The 19,807-nt window shown below is 35.9% G+C and overlaps 1 protein-coding gene across 2 annotated transcripts in view; it reads left to right on the top strand.

Moving 5' to 3' along the window:
• RAPGEF2 (Rap guanine nucleotide exchange factor 2) overlaps positions 1-19,807 on the top strand; it is a 179,049-nt gene that overhangs the window by 81,335 nt on the left and 77,907 nt on the right. Inside the window, exons 5-7 of one of the 2 annotated variants that reach the window (XM_027747966.2) lie at positions 6,305-6,380; positions 7,525-7,692; positions 10,400-10,417. In XM_027747966.2, the coding sequence (XP_027603767.1) occupies positions 6,305-6,380; positions 7,525-7,692; positions 10,400-10,417 (262 nt within the window). The remainder of the gene's footprint in view (positions 1-6,304; positions 6,381-7,524; positions 7,693-10,399; positions 10,418-19,807) is intronic. The other variant, XM_027747967.2, reaches the window with a different exon arrangement.

The raw sequence follows: 19,807 nt of genomic DNA, 5'->3' as shown, positions 1-19,807 counted from the left end.
ATGTAAACGGTGATGGTAGTAATAGCATTTTTAGGATGAGGGCTACCTAAAAGCAAATGAAGACACTTCAGCTTACATAACTTCAAATTCTAAATATGCTTCATGCAATACCTCTGTATTTCACTTTGGTAGTTTTCTATGATTCTCCTAAATGTAGATGTCAACTGAAGCAATGTCATTTTCACAAAAAGAGCTTGGATGTATTGGGTTTATATAACTTAAGATTTGGTTTTATCATGAATTTATTAAAATCTTGAGAAAGTGAACTCAACTATGCACAGACTTGTGCTTACAGATATATTTATATATAGTCTTGAAGAGATAAGGATTGATTTTAGTGAAGATGGGAGAGGGATAATGTTTACTTTAATCTCCATGTATGTTTAGATGTTCTGCATTGGCAAATATTGCACAGCAGTAATCTTAAACCCATTGGATATACCATTTGAAAACTTCAGAACAAAGAAAGTTTTTGAATATCTGTTTTCTAGGGTTTTGGCATAAATCATTACAATATTCATGCATTACATTTCTACTTTAATTAGATTGTAAATTTTTTTATCAAAAAAATCAAAATCTCTATAGAACTTATTTCCTTGCATACAGGTACTCTAGAAAATTCTAAGAACTTGAGTAACAAGAAAAATGTGTTACTTGTATTTTTCCTTTTGTTAGAACATGTCTAAATAGAACATGCTTTTTGATTGAGAGGAACTGCCAATTAAATAGGTTTTATTTTCAACCAGCAACTTTGTTCAAAATATTGCATTTACATGGACATGAAACTATAACAATATTTTGCACTTAAAAATGTGTTGAAGTATGTGTATGATAGAGATGACCATACTTTGTGGAACTTTCTTTTTGGGACTTAAATGTGGTTTTACTAAAACTTTAAGCTAATGCAACATGGTGAATATCAAAAGAAATCAAAGTGAAGACTACATTATAGAGGAAACCCTAAATTTTTGTACGTCCTTTTTGCAAAATAGTTGTCACTAGTGAAATTGAGTTTTCTCTGAGTGATCTTTGATTTTTAAGAGGAAGGAGGTAAAGGACTTCACACTGAAAACCTGTTTCTTGATGTTCATTGTCAGTGGAGTTTTCTTCAGATTCTACATCACTTTTGGTGAATATGTTTGCATTCCAGTGCTGAGAAATAACTTTCCATTTGGGAACTGGATTGATGTGAAAGCAGGAATGTGGAGGCCCAGGTTGAGGGGACAGGGTAGAATGCTGATAGGGAAATGTTCCCTCTTCAGTAGCTGCTGCCTTCCCTGCGAGCTTTGAAAAGAGCATCTGTATGTGTGTGTACAAGTATGTCTGGGGACCTGGGGGAATGGATGGGTCGTGTCTGGAGAAAACTGCCTTGTCCTCCAGTATCATGATGATAATAGAAAGAATTGAACGAGTTGCCCTCAATATCTGCAAGTTTTTGGCTGACTCTATTTGTAGGTGCTTATAAAAATTCGTGTGTTGCCTGTGACCGTAGATGTTTAATTTAATTGAAGTACTTTATTGTTTTGTTTTATTAGTAAATTTATTAAATTTGAAGGGGAATAAATGCAGACAGTGATCCTAAATTATTCTCATGGTTTTTGTTAACCACTGACATATTTGTACTATTGTATTTTTATAATAGTAAAGTGGTTTGTTTTAATAAAAACTGAAAGTGTAAACTTGGGAAACATGGAAACCCTTAACTTTCACTTAAAACTCGTCTTCTGTTAACAAGAATGTTGAAAACTGTAATGCATCTGTTCTTTAGCTAGCTGTGTATGTTTTGAGTATAATGAGTTATAAGCTGAGATACAGATGTAGTAAAGTATACTTATGGAGAAGGGAACTGTCATCTATGGTCAATGTAAATTCAATTTAAAAATGCTTTAGAATTGAAATTGTGAATGACTGATATGAATTAAAATATCTGCTTTTAATACACAGAGTGAGAAAAAGGGTTTTTTTTAGTATTAATGAACTTCTTTGGAAATAATGCTTTTGAATAATCAAGTGGAAAATTAGACTTGTCAATCGTTTAAGGGAATAGTGTAGTTAGGGAGCAGTTGCTTGGGGAAAACACCTGTCTACTCTAAAATGGATTCCTGTAAATAACATTGTTTTGTATATCATTGTTAGGGGTTTTTGTTGTTGTTGTTGTTTGTTTTTGTTTTATTTGCAGTAGATTTATAGTCACATCATACAATTCAATATGTAATACAAGTATTGTGATAGAAAAGGACTCCAGAAGTGAATTTACCTCTAGGACAGGTACTGAGGAGAGCATCTGTGAAGTTTAATACTTGGGGAACCTCAAGTCAGAGCTTATGTGGTAGCAGGGAAGAAAAGTGTTAGAAAAGCTGCTGCAAAACAAGGTTCTTTGGGAAATTTAGGTGAGGCAGCAATGCCCTGACCAGGGAACCCTTCTGACTTTCTAAATTACTGTTATAACCTGTGCATCCCATATTGACAGCTACAATTGGAAAGATAACTTTAAACTGCTTTAACCTCCTTTGGTGAAATTCTCTTATGCACATCACTGATCTAGAGAAAATAGTTGCAAATCTAGGATTCTTTCAGGTATATCACAGACTTAGTTGAAACAAGCTATATTTAGAAGTTGAAATTAATAAGGTTTAGGTAGGAAGATGTATTAAGACAATTCTGATTTAAGTGACACAACTAAATGTGAAGTGTATATTATGTAAAATTCTTTACTGCATTTTAAAAACAAAAATGGGGTTTAAACTTAAGCTTTAGAGTGGGGTCATATATCCACAAGCTTATCTCACTCTACAGTAAGGGAAGGAGTAAATTTGTCAAATCCCTGGTCCATTGAAACTTGCTAATAAAGGCTTTCTACACTGTATTTTGGCTAACCAGTACTCATGTAGACTATGTGTTTTGTGAGAAATCTGGGTAGTCATACTCACTTCCTATGGGAAGTCTGGCATCAAAATTTTGTAAAGAACATTGTCTATTCAAAGTTACTGAAATAGAGCTGATATTATAAAGATAATGTCAGCCCTTCCACTGAAACTTTATTTGGTGCTACTGTTCCTGTGTGATACCTAACATCCCTCAAGCCAGCTTGCATGGTGGCTTGTGGTCCCTTGAATGAAGTTCTTCTCCTGGTATTTCAAGGAATCACAGAATGATTTGGGTTGGAAGGGACCCTAAAGATCAGCTGGTTCTAAATCCCTTGCCATGGACAGGGACATCTTCTACTAGACCAGGCTTCTCAGAGCCCCATCCAACCTGGTCTGGAACACTTCAAGGGACGGGAGTCCACAACTTCTGTGGGCAGCCTGTTCCAGTGCCTCAGTGTTCTGATCATGAAGAATTTTATAAAAGGCTTTTCAGCTTGGGCTTTTTTATCGACTCAGTAAACAGACTGTATTAGGTGTTGGGTATTTGCTTCTTCTTACTGCTTGCTGATGTGTTAAATAACTTGTTTTCAATAAAATCAAGTTTGTTTAGTGGCTTCCTCTACTGAGTGGCTAGTTACCACAGCTGGGGATTTCAGGTAGAATGCCACTGAAGTCCTTTTTTGTTGGTCTTTTATTTTTGCTCATGTGAAACTCTGACAAATTAATTCAGTTATGATGTTTGTCATCAGTCTTAGGAATTGAAACGGCAGGATTGGCAATGCTTTAAGATCCCAGTAGTTTCTCAGGGTTTCTCAGAGTTGCGTGTCACACAAAAACCTGTATTGAAGTGTGATTCTGCAGCAGATGGCATGCAATACTGTGATGGATGTTCTACCACAGTCAGAGATGGACACTTCCGAAGTTTCCAGGTATAGTGGACAATGACAAGAGAGTTCCCTAATTTTCACTGATTAGGTGAATTCCTCACTGGTGATGAATTTTCAACAGAGATTGGAAATCAGGAGGTTTAGCTGGTGTGGCAGTCTGAGAACTGCAACACTTGAAAGGTCATTTAACTTTCTTATGCCTTGATTTATTTGTCTTCTTTCCTACAATACTTCACAAAGATTAGAGAGTTTATTTGCAGCCTGAAGTGCCTTGTGATCTTTGGTCAAAGATAATATATACATGTGATGCACTGTCTGCTCTGATAAATTTCATGCTGTCATAGGAATCTGAGCAGTACAACAATGACATGGTTATTTGCTGTGAGAACCATCGTGTTACTGGGGACAGAAATCGAGAATTTTTTTTTATACTAACTGAATGCATGCCTTCTATCTTAATATGTTGACTGCCTGTTCCCTGGTGCTGAAGAGTAAAATCCAAACAAGTTATTCAAGAATAGAGAAGCACATCCAAAACACAGCTTTTTGTTTTTACTGTGTTTTCTAAAGCTTGAAACTTTTGCATGTCAGCAGTGATTAGCAACAAGCAGAAGTTTTAAAGTTGATACTTACAGTCAGCAATAGAGGAAGAAGAAATGGTGGAGTGTTTATATGTTTTTTTTGTTGAAATGAGTACTTGCTGTGAGACTAGAAAAATGGGTCGGCAAAAAAAAATACAGCAATAAGTGTTTTCTAAGTGGTAAGAATATTTGTGTTTGTTTCCAATTAGAATATCAAATAAATTGACTTCCTAATCACCATTTTTTGCATTGCTGTTTTTTGCTTTCTCTCCTTCTCCTTTCTGTTTTTAAGGAAAAACTGTGTGTATGGATCCAGTTATTGACCAAAATATAAGTTTTCCACTTTTGCAAAAGTCTAATGAGTCAATATAATGGCTTCATTTTCTCATGTCCTTAAGAGGAGTTGAAATTGTATAAAATTCAAGATGATATTGTAGAGTAAAGAACCCTGTGTTTTGTTGCTGGACTATAGGAGAAAGCATGTGTTTGCCTCTAGGAAAATAAGCATTTTGTCCAGAGACTTCTTTATTGAATGTTTCTTTTCAAGAAGCTTAGTATTCTGGAAAATTTTTTCTATTGTAGAAGTCCCATGTACCATTAAATGCGATTATTATTTTGATGAATAAGCACAGCTGGCATTTCTTTTCAATATCTGACTGCCTTCTTTTTGAGCCTATAAATGTGCTGTTGTCAAGAGATTAGCCTTTGGGGTAGCGAGTTAAGTTGTTCATTTCTACTAATCGCCAGGCGGGGCAGGAGCATAGATATGAACTGGCTAGATATACTGTTCTGAATGGGATGTGAAATAAAGCTTAAAAAAGTTACCTCTCACAAACATTGTTGCTTCATTGTGTTACCATGACTGTGCATTACAGGATCTGTTAAAATTCAGATTTTACCATTTTACTGAGTCTGGTTTGTTTTTCAAACTGTTGCCCTGTGGACTTCAGATAGGAAGGTTTCCCATGTCTGTTGCACGGTGCCAATTGAAGAAAGGGAGAGGCTAAATAGTTATATTGGCCTCTTTGCAAACTGTAGCGTAGGTTGGTTACAGCAAACTACAAGCTGGGTCCTGAAGTTCCACTCATTTTGTTGTCTATCCTGCCCTCCAGTCTGCGATGGGAAAGGTCTGGCATTGACCTGGCATTCCTACCCAGAGGAGGAATCACATATCCCATAAACAAACTTTAACTGGCTGCCTTTCTTTTACTCCGATGGTGTAGGATTAAGGATCTAACTCTAAAGGTTCTGTATTTCACTGAATTATGTACTGGTTCTCTGCACTCCACCTTTATATCTGCATTTTGAGGATTCTTTGCAGTGAAACCTGCAGGTGCACACATTCATTAATACAGGCAGGGTACTCCAGAAACTAAAATTAAAAAACCTTTCTGTTTTATCCTGCAGGAAACAAAATAGTATCATGTTTAATTATTGCATTGCAGTGGGAATGTGTCATGAAAGGGCAAAACAACCTTTTGTCCTCATCTATGCAGTTTGGGAATACACTCATGTTCCTTATTTTATTATTTTAAGTGGAAAAGAGTTAATTGAAGTTGATCAACCTTTTAATTATTTTCTTGGTCTTCCAGCTAGCTTTCGTTATAGAAATGCAGATAGCTTAGGTAACTTAATACTGTAATGTCAGAAGATACGAGATCAAACTCTGTAATGTAGTTCAGAATCAACTATGCCTCTTCAGTAGACAGCTCTTGATTGACACTTGTTTTAGTGTTAATAGACTTATTTAGCAAATACTCTTAGGGAACTATGTAAATACAAAATAGTTCTTAATTAACTAATTAAGAACCCAAAGACACTGTCGAAGGACATACGCATGAAACTTGTATTGTACAGAGGTATGTACATTTTTTCTCTGCTTTGCAATATCTGGATAAGATGTAAATATGCTTATGAATTGTGCTATAGCTCAGATCTCTTTTATAATTGAAATATTTATGTTCTTCAGTTTTGGCAAGCGTTCTGCTGGGAGCATGAGGCGTGGATGTGAATGCATTGTTCTAGAGCCCTCTGAAATGATTGTGGTAAGAACGTTTTCACTCAGTTGCTTTCAAATTGTATAGACTAGCTTTAGTAACACTTCAGTTTCCAATACAACTTAGAGTTTTCTCTTTCGCATGTGATCATTTAATAAATATAAGATTTCATACGTAACTTTCTTGCCATTCTTTGCTTACATGCTTACATTGTTTGAGTGATAAAAGCAGCCATTCACACAGCTACAACCAACTAAATTGTATGCTTTTAGAGAACGAAACTGGGACAACAAACTGTTCCCTGTACTTGTGAGTTACACAAACTGGTAACAAACAAGTAACCTAATCCCTTCTACAGCCCTCAAGTTATACCACGTTTCCTGACCTTCTGCAAGTTTTACAGAAACTGTCATTTTTTAGGAAAAAGTGTTTAATATCACAGTCTATATTTAAGCCATCTCTATAAGGCTTAGATAATTGTCATACCTGTATTATGAACTGATCTGTTAATAAAAAATTTAGCCTGTTGATTCTGTATTTGTTCAGATACAAATACAGATGAGGCATCCTGAGCTGGCAGGAGCCTCAAAGATGATGCTGTTCTGCCACTGGACTACAGCAGATGTTGCTAGCAAAATAACCTTCCCTTCACCCAGTAAAGTTGGCAGAATTGAAAAATGTTCAAATTTAGTCTGAGAATATATTTAATTCAATCAAACATTAATTACTTAAACTAATGTGCAATTAATACTTTAAAGCATCTCTGCTTATCTATAATAATAAAGCAGCGCAAAAACCCTGACAAACCTACAAACTCTTCTGGTATTTTGCTAGCACAAGAAAACTATAGTTTTACAAGAAATCTGTAAAAGTAAATATAACAACAATATTAATGGTTTTCTTTCTGCAAGATATTGAGTGGTGAAATGTTTGTATTTGTGCAAGTGTAAGAAGAGGGTGAGAAAGGGAGAATTTTTCTTCTGCCCTTTTAGAAAAGTGTTCATACTCAGTGATGCTGTTCATACTCATGTTGATATATTTATTTTTTTTTAGTAGTGGTTTCACTCTTAGTGCTGAAAATGCAGGAAATTCAAAACTAGCTGCTGTTTTTTGGAAGTAGGATTTGTTGTTTCAAACAAGAAACATTTTTATTTTTTGTGGAAAATGACACCCCCTCTTGCATCTACTGTAGGTTGATTATATGGAAGAAAGCGAGGCATATTTTCAGCGTCAAGCATCTCACAGGCAGTCTCGAAGAAGGTTTAGGAAAATCAACCAGAAAGGGGAACGACAAACAATTATTGATACTGTTGACCCTTATCCTGTGGGGAAGCCACCTTTACCTAGAGGTTACCATACGGTAAGCTATCTGTATTTATTGTTCACAAAAGAATAGAAACATGAAAATTACTGAAAATAACACAATCAAAATGGCTAAACTTGCTGGTATCTTTAAAGTGTGCTTCTGTAGGGAGCTTTCCCCTTAAAATAATGTGTTTGGCTCCATCAGTAATGAACATGTGTGGAGCTTGCATCTTAGTTCAGAGGTGAACGTGTGTTTCTGACCGTGAATGTCATGTATTGTTTTTTCCAGTCATTATGGGAAACTGTGAAAGCAATTCTGTTCTCATTTCCTTTTTCTCTTAAGTTACAGTAGCATTAGTTTAATGTACTATGTTAAAAGGTCAGTTAGTGAAGCACTCATTGTATATGATAACAGGTGTTGCCTGAAAAGGGCTGTGCTGCATTGCAGTACACCAAATCCTTTGATTAGATCTCTCATTTCTTTTTGGTATCCAGAACTTAAATGTTAAATTTAAATTAACTTATGCTGGTGTCAGCCCTTTATACTTGGGTTTTAGTGAGCTACAGAGTTGGCCTGTCATCAAAGAAATAATTTGGTCATTTTACTTGATTGCTTTTTTTGGGGGGGGGAAATCTGTACATGTTGAAAGTTTCCAGACTTTCTCTTGAGATGAAAATAAACTAATAATTAAAACTTATTCTATAAAATTTTTTATATGGGTTTTAAACTGAGAAAAACTCTATTAGATTAATATGTTTGCTTGGTATTGATTTCAACTGTGAGGAAAATACTGGAAAAGCTGTTTGTCTTTGACTATTATTTATTTCTTTAAGACTCTAAATCTGCTAGAACCGTAAAGGCATGGGAATAAATAAATTTGTGCATATTTAATCTCATTGAGTTCGCTGGGCTGAATTTTTCACAATGTAACCATATACATATAAATTTGTAGTATTAGAGCTTTAGTTTTTAAATACTTCAGTTTTTAAAATACTGTCTTTGATACAGGGCAGTTGTAGGCGTTTTCAATTTTTCCTTCATCCTTATTCCTTGACTTGTTTGCCAGTTCACTGTATATTCAGTGTGTGTCTGTAAGCGTGTAGATGTTTGATTACATCTGCTAATTATACAGGCTTTTCTTCATGAGTTGAATAATTACATTTTATGCCAACAATTTGGTTTTGTTTATACAACAGCTTTTAATGGTTTAATTTTCAGTGCAGTTTTAATTGCCTCCAAATTTAATGTGGATTAAGCCAGTTCATTTGGTTTGAAGATAAAACATTTTACTGACCTGTTATTTGCAAAAAAAAAAAAATAAAAATAATTGCGGTATTGTACTTTATAGGAGTTACAGGAAGAATTGCTTTTGTCCATATTATTTAGATGTGTATATTGTGCTTAGCAAGCAGTTGTAGTGTGATCTGTACCTACCTCTAGAAGGGCAATGTTTAGATTACACAGTGCCATTTGCATTCACAGGAGCTTGCCTGTTGTATAAATTTCACTTTAGGTACGCCTGATGAGTTTTTGTAAGCTTAACTGGTACTAAGAGCAAAAGTCCATCATGTGCCGTTCTGTTGTGCAAGTTCATAATGGCTTTGTGTATGTGTTTGGAAATTCATTGCGAGCAAGATTTCATGTTGAGTTGGAAGAGATTGCCAAATAAACTCTGAAATTTTCAGCAGTTACAGTCAAATGTTGCTTTTCAAAGTGTAATATGATGCATATGACCGATCTTATTATTTTTTTTCAAAGCAAATTGAGTCAAATAAGCTCAAATGAGTTTTAAAATGTAGTCAAGACTCTTCACGCTGGTCCATTTCCTCCTATTTTTACAGTATTTGGTGATCTTGTAGACGTTATTCTCTCATTCACTTCTACTAGCAATGTTATTTCTGTTGTTTTATCCATACATTTACAGGCTACATTGTTTTTTCTCCATTGTTATTTTATGTCCCTTGACCTTGGTTTTTTTTGGTCTTAATTTCTTGAAAAATTGACTGAGAAAAGCAGGATTTTTTTCGAAACACATAGTAATTTGAAACATAGCACATATCCTGTGGACTTATTGCCTATACATTCTTTCACCAACATCTGTCAGGGTGTCATCTTTGTTACTACTTCTTAATTTTGGATAAATAAAGAAAGAAGTATTTAAAAAACCCCCAGAGGTTCAGATATTGTAGTAAATAATGTGTTAAAGTCAAATTGAAAGAGGCTTAATATGATGCATTTGTTTTCAGGTTTGCTCTTCCACGTGGGTGTGTTCTAGTTTAGGTGTTATGTACATAAGATTCAAAGTAATAAAACCATTTTGATAACATCCTCAAAGTCTTCACAATGTATAATTTTCTTATATTTTGTTTTACCCTAAATCCATAGTTAGCATGTGGAATTATTGTTTTTATTGTTGATAAATTATTATGCTTTATTTGCAGTAATCTCTGAATGCTTTTCTTCAGAAATTTCAAACAGTATTTTCTGAAGAAAGTTTTCTATATCTTCATGAAAACATAGAGCAAAATGTAAACCTTAAATGCAGATGCATGGCTGTACTTTCCAAGAATTAAAAATGAAATGCAGTGCTCTCAGTTGTGGCATGGCTTTCTGCAATAGAAACAACTTGTGGAGGATGGTGGACCCTCTTTAACAGAATTTTAACATTATCTTCATAGTGGTGGAATGTACTATGGCATGTCTGATAATGTTCATCTTTTCCTTTCCTCCTATATGGCATTCATTTCATTTTGGCTCACAGGAATGCACTAAACCTCAGGTATTGTAACTTACTGTGTATGGTCCACTAACAATTTACTTGTGGGTTTGCAGTGTGGTATCATAATACTGATGCTACGTTATGACTAAAATTGCCTCATAGCCTTTGCTTTGTTAGTTCAACAATCTCGCTATCATATAAAAATACAAATGTAAACACGAAATTTACTGACAGCACAATGTCTCTTGCCCAGCTTGATCGACCTTCCTTGCTTTGATGTCCTGTGATTTGTAGGAAATGAGAAGTATAAGCAAAGGGTATATATAAAATATTTAGTGTTTGACAGACATTTTACTTAAGTATCTCTTTCATGATACAGAGGACTTAAAAAATTGGCCCCCATAACACTTCAGTATGTCAGTTGAGGGAAATGGAGTGTGACAAGATGAGCACTAAAGAAGCAACAAAAAGGATTTGTCATGGTTTTTCTTGCTTGTCTTCCGTTCTGATGTGTACTGACTCAGTAAGAAGAGGCTGGATTTTGTAGACTCCTAGCAAAGTATGCATAAATGGCTATTATTTGAAAGACGACCTTGCCAAGCTAGGGAGAAGAATGTGCCTGAATAAATCAAGCATCTTGGAATGGTACCAAACCAAACAAAATATAGAAGCTTTTCCTGATATCAGACCTCAAATACACTCAAAGTAATATGAAGATCTGAGTGGCATCTTTTAAACTTAACTGGCATTTGCAGTTGCATTTGTCAATGCCAAAGGGAATAAATAGTGAGCATCCATTAAACACAATGTTTGATAAGAATGTGTCTTGTCAAACTGTTAAATGTCCCCACTGTTATGCTTGAGAAATCTCTTGTGATAGAGCTGAAAGCAAATTAAAACTACTTTTTAGCTTAAAAATTCTCCCTTTCCTCAAACATTGCTTTGGTCAATTCTTCTGCTATTTTATCAGGAAATGTGTTTAATTTAAAAGGTCCTCCTGTGTCACATTGTCAGATTCCTTTATCTAAAACACTTAAGAGGGTTCAAATTTCAATATGTTTCCAGTATCATAGACGAGTGATTTCTAGGCTGAAATTTGCTCTTTCTTCAATATGTATATTACCATCAGTGCTCCCCAGTTTTTCAGTGGCACGATCCGAAGTAACCTGTGGTTAGTGAAATACTGTGTTTAGGAGTGATATTGTACTACTTAGATTATGATAGGCATTTGAAATACTTCATAGTGTTTTAATAACTTACTGTAATTTTTGAAGGATCATTTGAAGTGAAATCTGACGCTGAATATCATACTTAGGCATGTTACTTTTGGAACAAGCATTGCTGATTTCTAGGGTAAGGAAAACAGAAACTTCATAGTATATGGAAATAAAAATGTGTTTTATCAGCCTGATAAAATTGCATCCTTTTTACCACCTTTTGTAGTTTGGTAAAATTTATCAGTTCTTTTTAAGGAAAGAAAAAAATACTGACGAGTTTGAGTTGCTCTCACTTGAATCTAGAAAATTTTTCCTGGTGCTTCTCAAGTGTGAGAAATTGTCTTTAACTAGATTAGTATTAACACCTCCTTACTTAATAGTAGAAATTGGATTTTAACTTCTGAGTGTGGATTTTATTTCTGTGTGTATCTTTACTTCAGGCTACTTCATTTTTTCATACAAAGCCCTTGTTTAAAGCAACTTGACTGAATCGAGTGTAGACCCATTCTCCTGAGGACCTACATGGCTTTTTTCCTGCCTTTAGACTGTTTGTTGTTTGTTTTGTTTTGATTTTAAAACTTTAAAATTAAATAGTCATCTGAGGAGTGAATTTAAAAAAGGGCAGATTTCCTTGTAATATCTTACTACCAGTAAACTTTGTGGCTGCTTCAGTACATCTGTGAAAAATTAGTCATGCTCGGTCTGAGTGTTGCTAAGCTGGTTATTCTGTATATAATGCATGACATATTCAGTGTAAATTAATACAAGTTCATAAAGGAAAAATAACTTTGTCCAAAATAAGATGCTGTTCTTCAGTGGTGTAGAGTAGTAATTTGTAACTCCCTGGTTTGTGATAGTCTATGTCTGTCTAAACTTGGTATGTAAACTGTGATGTGGGCTTTAGTCTGTACTGTAGTCTTTACTTTGCTAAAGGCAAAGTATCAAAGCTTACTGGTGTATAGTTAAAGATACGCAGGTAGACCTGCAAGTATAATGCTGAAGCACCTGCAGAGAGCGCTGAACAGTAGGATTATGTGTGGTGTTTTACTCTGTGATAATCTGTCTAGATTTGAATTAGTTAACAGGCTTATGAAATTTGCTGCTAGTGCATTCTCAGCCAGGCTTGCTAAAGCCAGCTGCTGAAATCCCTGCAAAAGGGATCTCTGCCTTTAGTAGCCTTTCTTATCCCATTCAGCTTGAGATTCACGTGAGGTGACAATCCGTTTATCCGGTGTCGGAAAGAAAAGAGTGGTAGGCATGGAGCCATCAATAACCCTGGCTTCCACTCCAGTTACAAGGATGTAACAATTTTATCCTCATGCACTGTTTTGAGACAGCTGTCGTGAGATGTGTTTAGGGCAGACAAGTCTTCCTTCTGGATTTTATTTGAAGGAGTTGACTGAAAATGTAAATGAGAAGAGGTCTGGAAATGAAACCATGTCTAATGTTACTGAGTCAAGTCTTGTCTGCAGCCATGACTCCCTGAAAAATTAAGTGTAAGGGTTTTCCTAGCTTTTTTTTTTTTGATGTGTGTTATTTTAAAAAAACATTAGAGCCTGCTCATTTAGTAGCAAATTGCAGAAAACTTCCTGCCCCTATCTTCTTTTAAAATTAATAGTGCAAAGCATTGACAAAGTAGCCTTTTTTCCTGATACCATTTCGATTCATATTGTCTGCCAAGAGTCTAAAGTTCCTGGGTTGAAAATTTATGTTCAGATTGTTCTATGAAACAAATTTGCCTTTTCCTTTGTCTGCAAAATTACATTACAAAGCTACTGTGTATCATGTCACATTTAGGAAGGATTTAAAAACTCATGAATTTTAATTTTTTTGGCTGAATTTGATGCAAAACTGTGTTTGTTTCCCTTTCTTCACTGTGTTTGGCTGCTGAAGTCATGTGGAAGTTTCCAAAATGACAAGCAGTGTTTTTTGGTGGTTAACATAGTAGATGAGAATTCAAAAAAGCTGATTCAATTTTACCCCTTGGTTATAGATGTCCAGTATAATTTGGGATGAGGCTTAATGTTAAAAAATAGCCTAATACCATTGCTTCTCTACATGGTTTTTTTATGTTGCATGTTGTAAAATACATACTGCTGGATGTCTTTCCATGGTCCACACTACATATGATCATCAAATACCTTATATGTGCTTGCTTCTCAAGAGTATGGTCTTTGCAGTAGTTTGATATAGTGTTTTCTTGTTAAGGCATTATAAATTGATAATAAGTTCAATAGTACATTGATGCCAATGTAATAGTGTACTTAGTCATATTTATTACATGTAGAATTTCAGTTGTTTTAGTTTGAATCAGTAGGAACAGTTGTCAGATACCCAGTCACAAGAAATCAGTTTAAAGGAACACTGTCAGTCTTTTAAGCCTGTAAATAGCTGCAACTTTTAATGTTCCTGATGATTTTTGGGATCATCTAGAACTTTCATTCTAATACAAGATCACTTAATAAAACAAAAAGCAAAGAACAGACTCAGTCATGAGTATTCACATTAACAAGAAGAAGAGCTTTCTTTTAGTAAAAAAAAAATCAAACCACATCTAAGAAAATTATTTGATAGGGCAGCGAACAAGAAGGTGTGGACACATTGAAAACTTGACTTCGTAAAAAGGTATAAAGGATATGGAAAGGTTGGAGGGAAAAACAATTTTCTAAGCATCCTTGACCTTGGAAGTATTACATTTATCAAGTCTGTTTACAAAGGCAAAAAAATGCACAGAGAAACAAATTACTGAGGTCAGGTACGCTTGGTCGTCAGAAATGTTTGGAGCACAGGATGTTTGAAGGTTTTGGCTTTAGAGACTCATATGAGTTATGGCAGCTGAATCAATTTAAATAGATTCAATTTTTGAACTTGCTGGTAACCGAGTTTCCTCAAGATAGAGGAAGAATGTGAAGAGCAAGGAGGAAGGAAGTTGAATAGATTCTGCTGTGTGCCTTATGCAAAATCAAAGCAAAAAGGTTACCTGACTTCAATAGAAATCGAACTGAACTCATTCTGTTCTTTGTTATAAAACAAATTAATTTAAGTAATGTCAAGAGAAAAATGATAATTCAAAACATAATTGTATGCATACCTAAATTTGCAGTGTACTGCTGATGGGAAGTAGCATGGTATGCAAAGGTGTTTTAAACATGTTAGCATCATTAATGTGTGCTTGTTTGCTCAAACAAATTTGTCTCTATTAATAACAAAATAGTATAAAATAATTTATTTAATATTTCTAATGTTTATCATGAAAATAAATTATATAGTGTATTGATTGTTCCGTTAATGAAAGAAAGGGCCTAGTTCTTAACATTGCCAAGCGCAAGTGTCCTTTTACCAGACGGATATTTGTTTAGTTGCTTTTCATCTACAAAATTCAGTGTGCAATTTCAAAAACACACAAATTATTCTGTGATGGTGATAATCTAGTCCTGATTTGGAGTGAAGTCAATGTGTGCATCATACTAGGAAGTAATACAAAATTACTGTATTTGTAGTATTTGAACACATCTAGTACCATTAATTCCTGAAGTGTGTGACTGTGTTATATATGTAGGTGTATTTTGAAGTGAGACACTACAAAAATTGTGGGGTAATTTTATCTGAAATGTGAAATGTCTGAGATGATTTGGATGGTTCCCATTAACCATTTTTTTGTATGGAAGTTGGATGTTTCTTTATGGGAACATCCACTGGTAATGCTGTAAGGACAATAAGTAATTCCCATCCCTGTGTTCTGTGTCTTATGGCAAAGCACAACCTTTTTAGCTGCACAGCTTCCTTCCTTCATCCATGCTCTGAGGGACTATTACTGTTTCAAATTATATGTTGTGTATTATTGTTAATATATGAGCAATGCTATAGTTTTATTTTGTGTAGCACCTGAAGCAAAACAAAATTGTTAGTTCATCATCCTTCTAGTAATGACTACTGGCAAGCTAATGCAAAATTAATGACATGCAGTGTGTTATTTACTCAACTTGCAGCTTCTGTTAGAGTTGTCTATTTTTATATATTACATCATCCTTGCTGCAGAACTCTTAGATCCATTGGGATTTACTGTTCTTCCATTCCCTTTGGAAGGGTTCACATTGATGTCATAACTGGATTTGTAATTGTGATTAGATTTGAAAACTCAGAGAAACATTGAAGCTATGCAGTATTTTCTGGAACTGAAGTGTCAGTAATATTTCTTTCTTTTTTTTAGACACATTAATGACACTGGGTCCTATTTACAGCTTGTAGAGTTGCCAGTACTTTATGACCACACACACATGAAATTTTGGTTAATAATAGCATAGGTTTTCCAGAGTAGCATGCTTTTATTGCTGTTACTGACTTTATATTATATAAAAGGTTGTTTGTCTGAGATGTAGATTATAAAACTAAATATGAGGTTTATTGTCAAAGCAGAAAGTTGTTCATGCAGCACAAAAATTGATTTTTCATAGCTTTTCTAAACTGATCATTGCATAATGTAACTAAATACAAATGTTGATTTTTCCACCACTTAAACTTGATTAGAGCTGAGGAAAATTATAAAAACTAACATATATGTGTGTTCTTAAATATTTTTAAAAGGAATATTCTCCTTAGGATAAGGTTGTTCAGGTAGGAACAATGTCTGCATATAAAGTACATATGGGGAAATGGGATCTACCTATGCATTATATTTGTAGAATACCAAATACAGATCCTTTCAAGTCTGGTATTTGTATACAGATAGACATCATGAGTGATAGTCCTAATGTGGATATTTGCCCACTAAAGGATGGAAAGAAGCTGTCAAGCAATTTCTTTTCCCGAGCATCTGAGCCACTGCTATGTGAACTGAGCTTTACATAGTGACTTCAAGATAAAATTATTAGTATTAGGTGTCAGTCTTTCCAGAAAAGGTTCTGTTTCTGAGTACTTTTAATAATGCCTTGTATTTGACTTGACTAATTTCAAATTATCAGTTTGCTGAGTGACTTTCAAAGCTCTAAAAAGCTAAAAAAATTAGTAGTTAAAATATCCTGAGCAACTAACAAAGTATGTGCAGAATTGAAACATGGGAAAAATAAAATGTCCAAGTTTCAAGAAGGCCAATGGCATCCTGGCTTGTATCAGAAATAGTGTTGCCAGCAGGACCAGGGCAGTGATCATCCCCCTGTACTGGGCACTGGTGAGGCCACACCTCAAATTCTGTGTTCTGTTTTGGGTCTCTCGCTACAAAGAGGACATTGAGGCGCTGGAGCACATCCAGTGTGTGATGTGTAAACCCTTTTTTACTGAATTGAGTAGATGTGTGTATTACAGTGCCCTAGCTACATCCTACTGAGTGTAAATGCTATTATCCATGCTTGCATCTTTTGTTAGGTGACAGTTCAGTTCAGGAGAGCTAACAAGTCCTAAGTAAAGCAGAGTACACACAAGGTTTTGTGTGTAAGTTCTTTACCTCTTCTTCACCTTTTTTTGTTTGTTTGTTTTTGTTGTTGTTGGGGAGTTTTTTGTTGGTTTTTTTTTGTTTTGTTTTGTTTTGTTTTATGAAAAAAAACTTCTCTTGTTTTATGTTAAGTGTAGTTAAAGTGTTAGTATTCTGTTGTGTGAGTAATGGTGTCATGGTTTGAGACCCCCAAAAATCCAATTTCCGAGTCCAAACCCCCCCCTCCCACAACTCACTCCAGTGTGAGGGGGTCTTCCAGACACAACACAAGACTCAGTATGGGGGAAAGGGAATTATATTACAATTATTACACAAAAAATATTATAATACATTTATAGACATAATCCTAACTATCTCTCCTATGATAAAGCAATATTTACATTGGATCTAATCTCTCCCTCCAATAAAAGTCCAGAAGGGAAGAAGGAAAGATCCTTTCCACTTTCAGGGCAGAAGTCGTAGTTGGAGTTGTAGCTGGATCTCTCTCTCCATTACACACAAAGGGGTCTCCTCTCACCCCTCTCAACCTTTCGACTCCAAACGAAGGTCTCTCTCCCCCGTGGACTGCGATAACCGTGACAAGGGTTCACTTCACCACGTCATATCGTGAAGTGCAGGATTCTTCATGACAGTCCCTTCCTCAGGGGATTTAAGCTCCCCCTGAGTCAGAACATTTAGGGCAGCTTTCAGTTCAGTCCTTGCCCTAAGTGTTCTATCAGAACTCCTCTGCTCTGTCTCGAAACTGCCAGCCTGGCAGCAGCGGGAGCGCAGAACAAGGCCACTTCCCCCGCATTCTGTCCGGACGTCCTGGTCCAGCTTCCAGGATGTCTTGAGCTTCTCAGCTCCTCTCTCCGGTGCTGCTGCATCACAAGACTCCCCTCAAGTAGGAGTCCACCCCCTCCTCCTAGGAGGGGTCTCAAAGGGGTTTTGATTCTTACCCCAAAACTGTCTCTGAGCTTTCTTTTTCTCTCTCTCTCTCTCTCTCTCTCTCTCTCTCTCTCTCTCTCTCTCTCTCTCTCTCTCTCTTTCTCCATCAGACATCTCTGTGTCTCTCTGCTTAGCTGCATGCCATCTTTGCTGCTTGTTTCTTATCTTCTTGGCCTTCTGCTCACTGCTCCTCCACCGCTGCTTTCAGTATCTCTGGCTGTCCACTCACAGCAAGGAAACTTCCCCCAGCTCTTAGTTACAGAGCTCGGTCCAGTTTTACACTGTTTCCGAGTTTCTGCAACCCCAGTCAGGGGGCTGGGGGGCCGTGGCCCCCAGCGGGGCTCCTGGCCCCTCTCTCTCTCCTCATGGCTTCAGAACGTGGCTACTTCTCCTCCAACTACATCATCATCCTTCTTTTCCCCTCTGGTGTGATATGTTTAAATTTTGCAGGGGCGCTGATTGGGTCAACATCAAGACACCACCCCCTCGGGGATTACCATTTTTTTAACTCCAGGGGGAAAACCAATTTTTTTCCCCACCACAAATGAGTACTGGGAGCTGGGCTTTGGGTTTGAGTGGTTAGTCTTAATTCTGAATTTTCAGACAGTAAAGTTTTGACATGTATCTGGAACAGCTGGCAAAGACCATCTTAAAAGTAAGCATTCTGACACCAATCTTGGAATATAAAACAGTGTAGAACCAAATTGTCAGGGAGAGTCAATCTGGTAGGTGCACTTCTACCTGTTTTTATTTAGCACTTCTGTATCTAGGTAACTGATCTTGTAATTGCAAGGAAAAAGTGTAAAACATTTGCAAAATGGGATGTCCATTAGGTGGTGGTAGTTGGCTTCCTGATTGATTTGGGAAGAGGAGAGAGAAAGGCATTTCTTAGAACTTTATGTTAGGTTCTCTTTATTTTAAGGATATAATATCATGGTTTGACTTTTTTCCTATATAAAAACAAATTGGCTCATTTTGCTTGATAATTATTTTTAAAATAAAGGGCAACTGAAATTACATGGGGTTTGTTACTTATGAAAGTGAAAAGTCTGGATAGATTATTTCTGTACAGTTGCCATAGGCCCTACACAAAACTTTCAGGATATGTTAGTGTATTGTGCATTACACAAGAGAGGATATGCAGGGGCACGAGAAGAGAGTTCTCCCAAAAGAAAATGATCTTTCACTGGTAAACTGTCTTCAGTGTTGATTTTAATTGGAAACCCCTGGAGTAGGCTCTTTGGAGAGTCTCCTTGCATGCGACTGTGACTGGAGACTAAAGCACAAGTTATTTCCTTCCAACAGATAATTGAAGTGAATGAAAATTTTCTGTAACTACTACCAACCCTTTCAAAATTAAACTTCCTCATAACACGAGAGATAAATAATAAGTTGCTCTAGGAGATGTCCAAGTAAACATTAAAGCAGATGGCAGAAAGGACTTAACAACAGATAAGGTATAAAAAAGACACATAATGTCCACCATTATGTGGGGCACTGAGAAACCTATGGTGGTTTTCTGCTGGTCCCATCTATGTCTGCACCTTGAACACAGTGATGAGAATTTCAGATTCTCCCTTAAAGCTTCTAAGTGAGTTCAAGGATAACTCTTAGAAACCATATCATGTTAACTTAGAACAGAAATATTGCCCCTCCGCTACCACTGAAGTCACCCAATGAATAAACAACAAAACCCAACAGAAGACCAGCTAGCATTTATAGAAGATTGAAAAAGATGTTTGTTTTTAATTCATTAATATTTCACATTGAAACATTAAATAATGATTCCCCTGCCTGGGCTGGTCTCAGGTATGTTCAGTTCTGTGCCAGAACTATCATCCTTGTGATTCAAACATGTCAGCATATTTCAGGAACAGT

Source organism: Pipra filicauda, unplaced genomic scaffold (genome assembly GCF_003945595.2).
Source record: "Pipra filicauda isolate LSUMZ 115617 unplaced genomic scaffold, ASM394559v2 scaffold610_size221990_pilon, whole genome shotgun sequence".
Classification (NCBI taxonomy): Eukaryota; Metazoa; Chordata; class Aves; order Passeriformes; family Pipridae; genus Pipra; species Pipra filicauda.
Note: the sequence above shows the minus strand (reverse complement) of the source record. Positions and strands in the feature narration are given on the sequence as shown.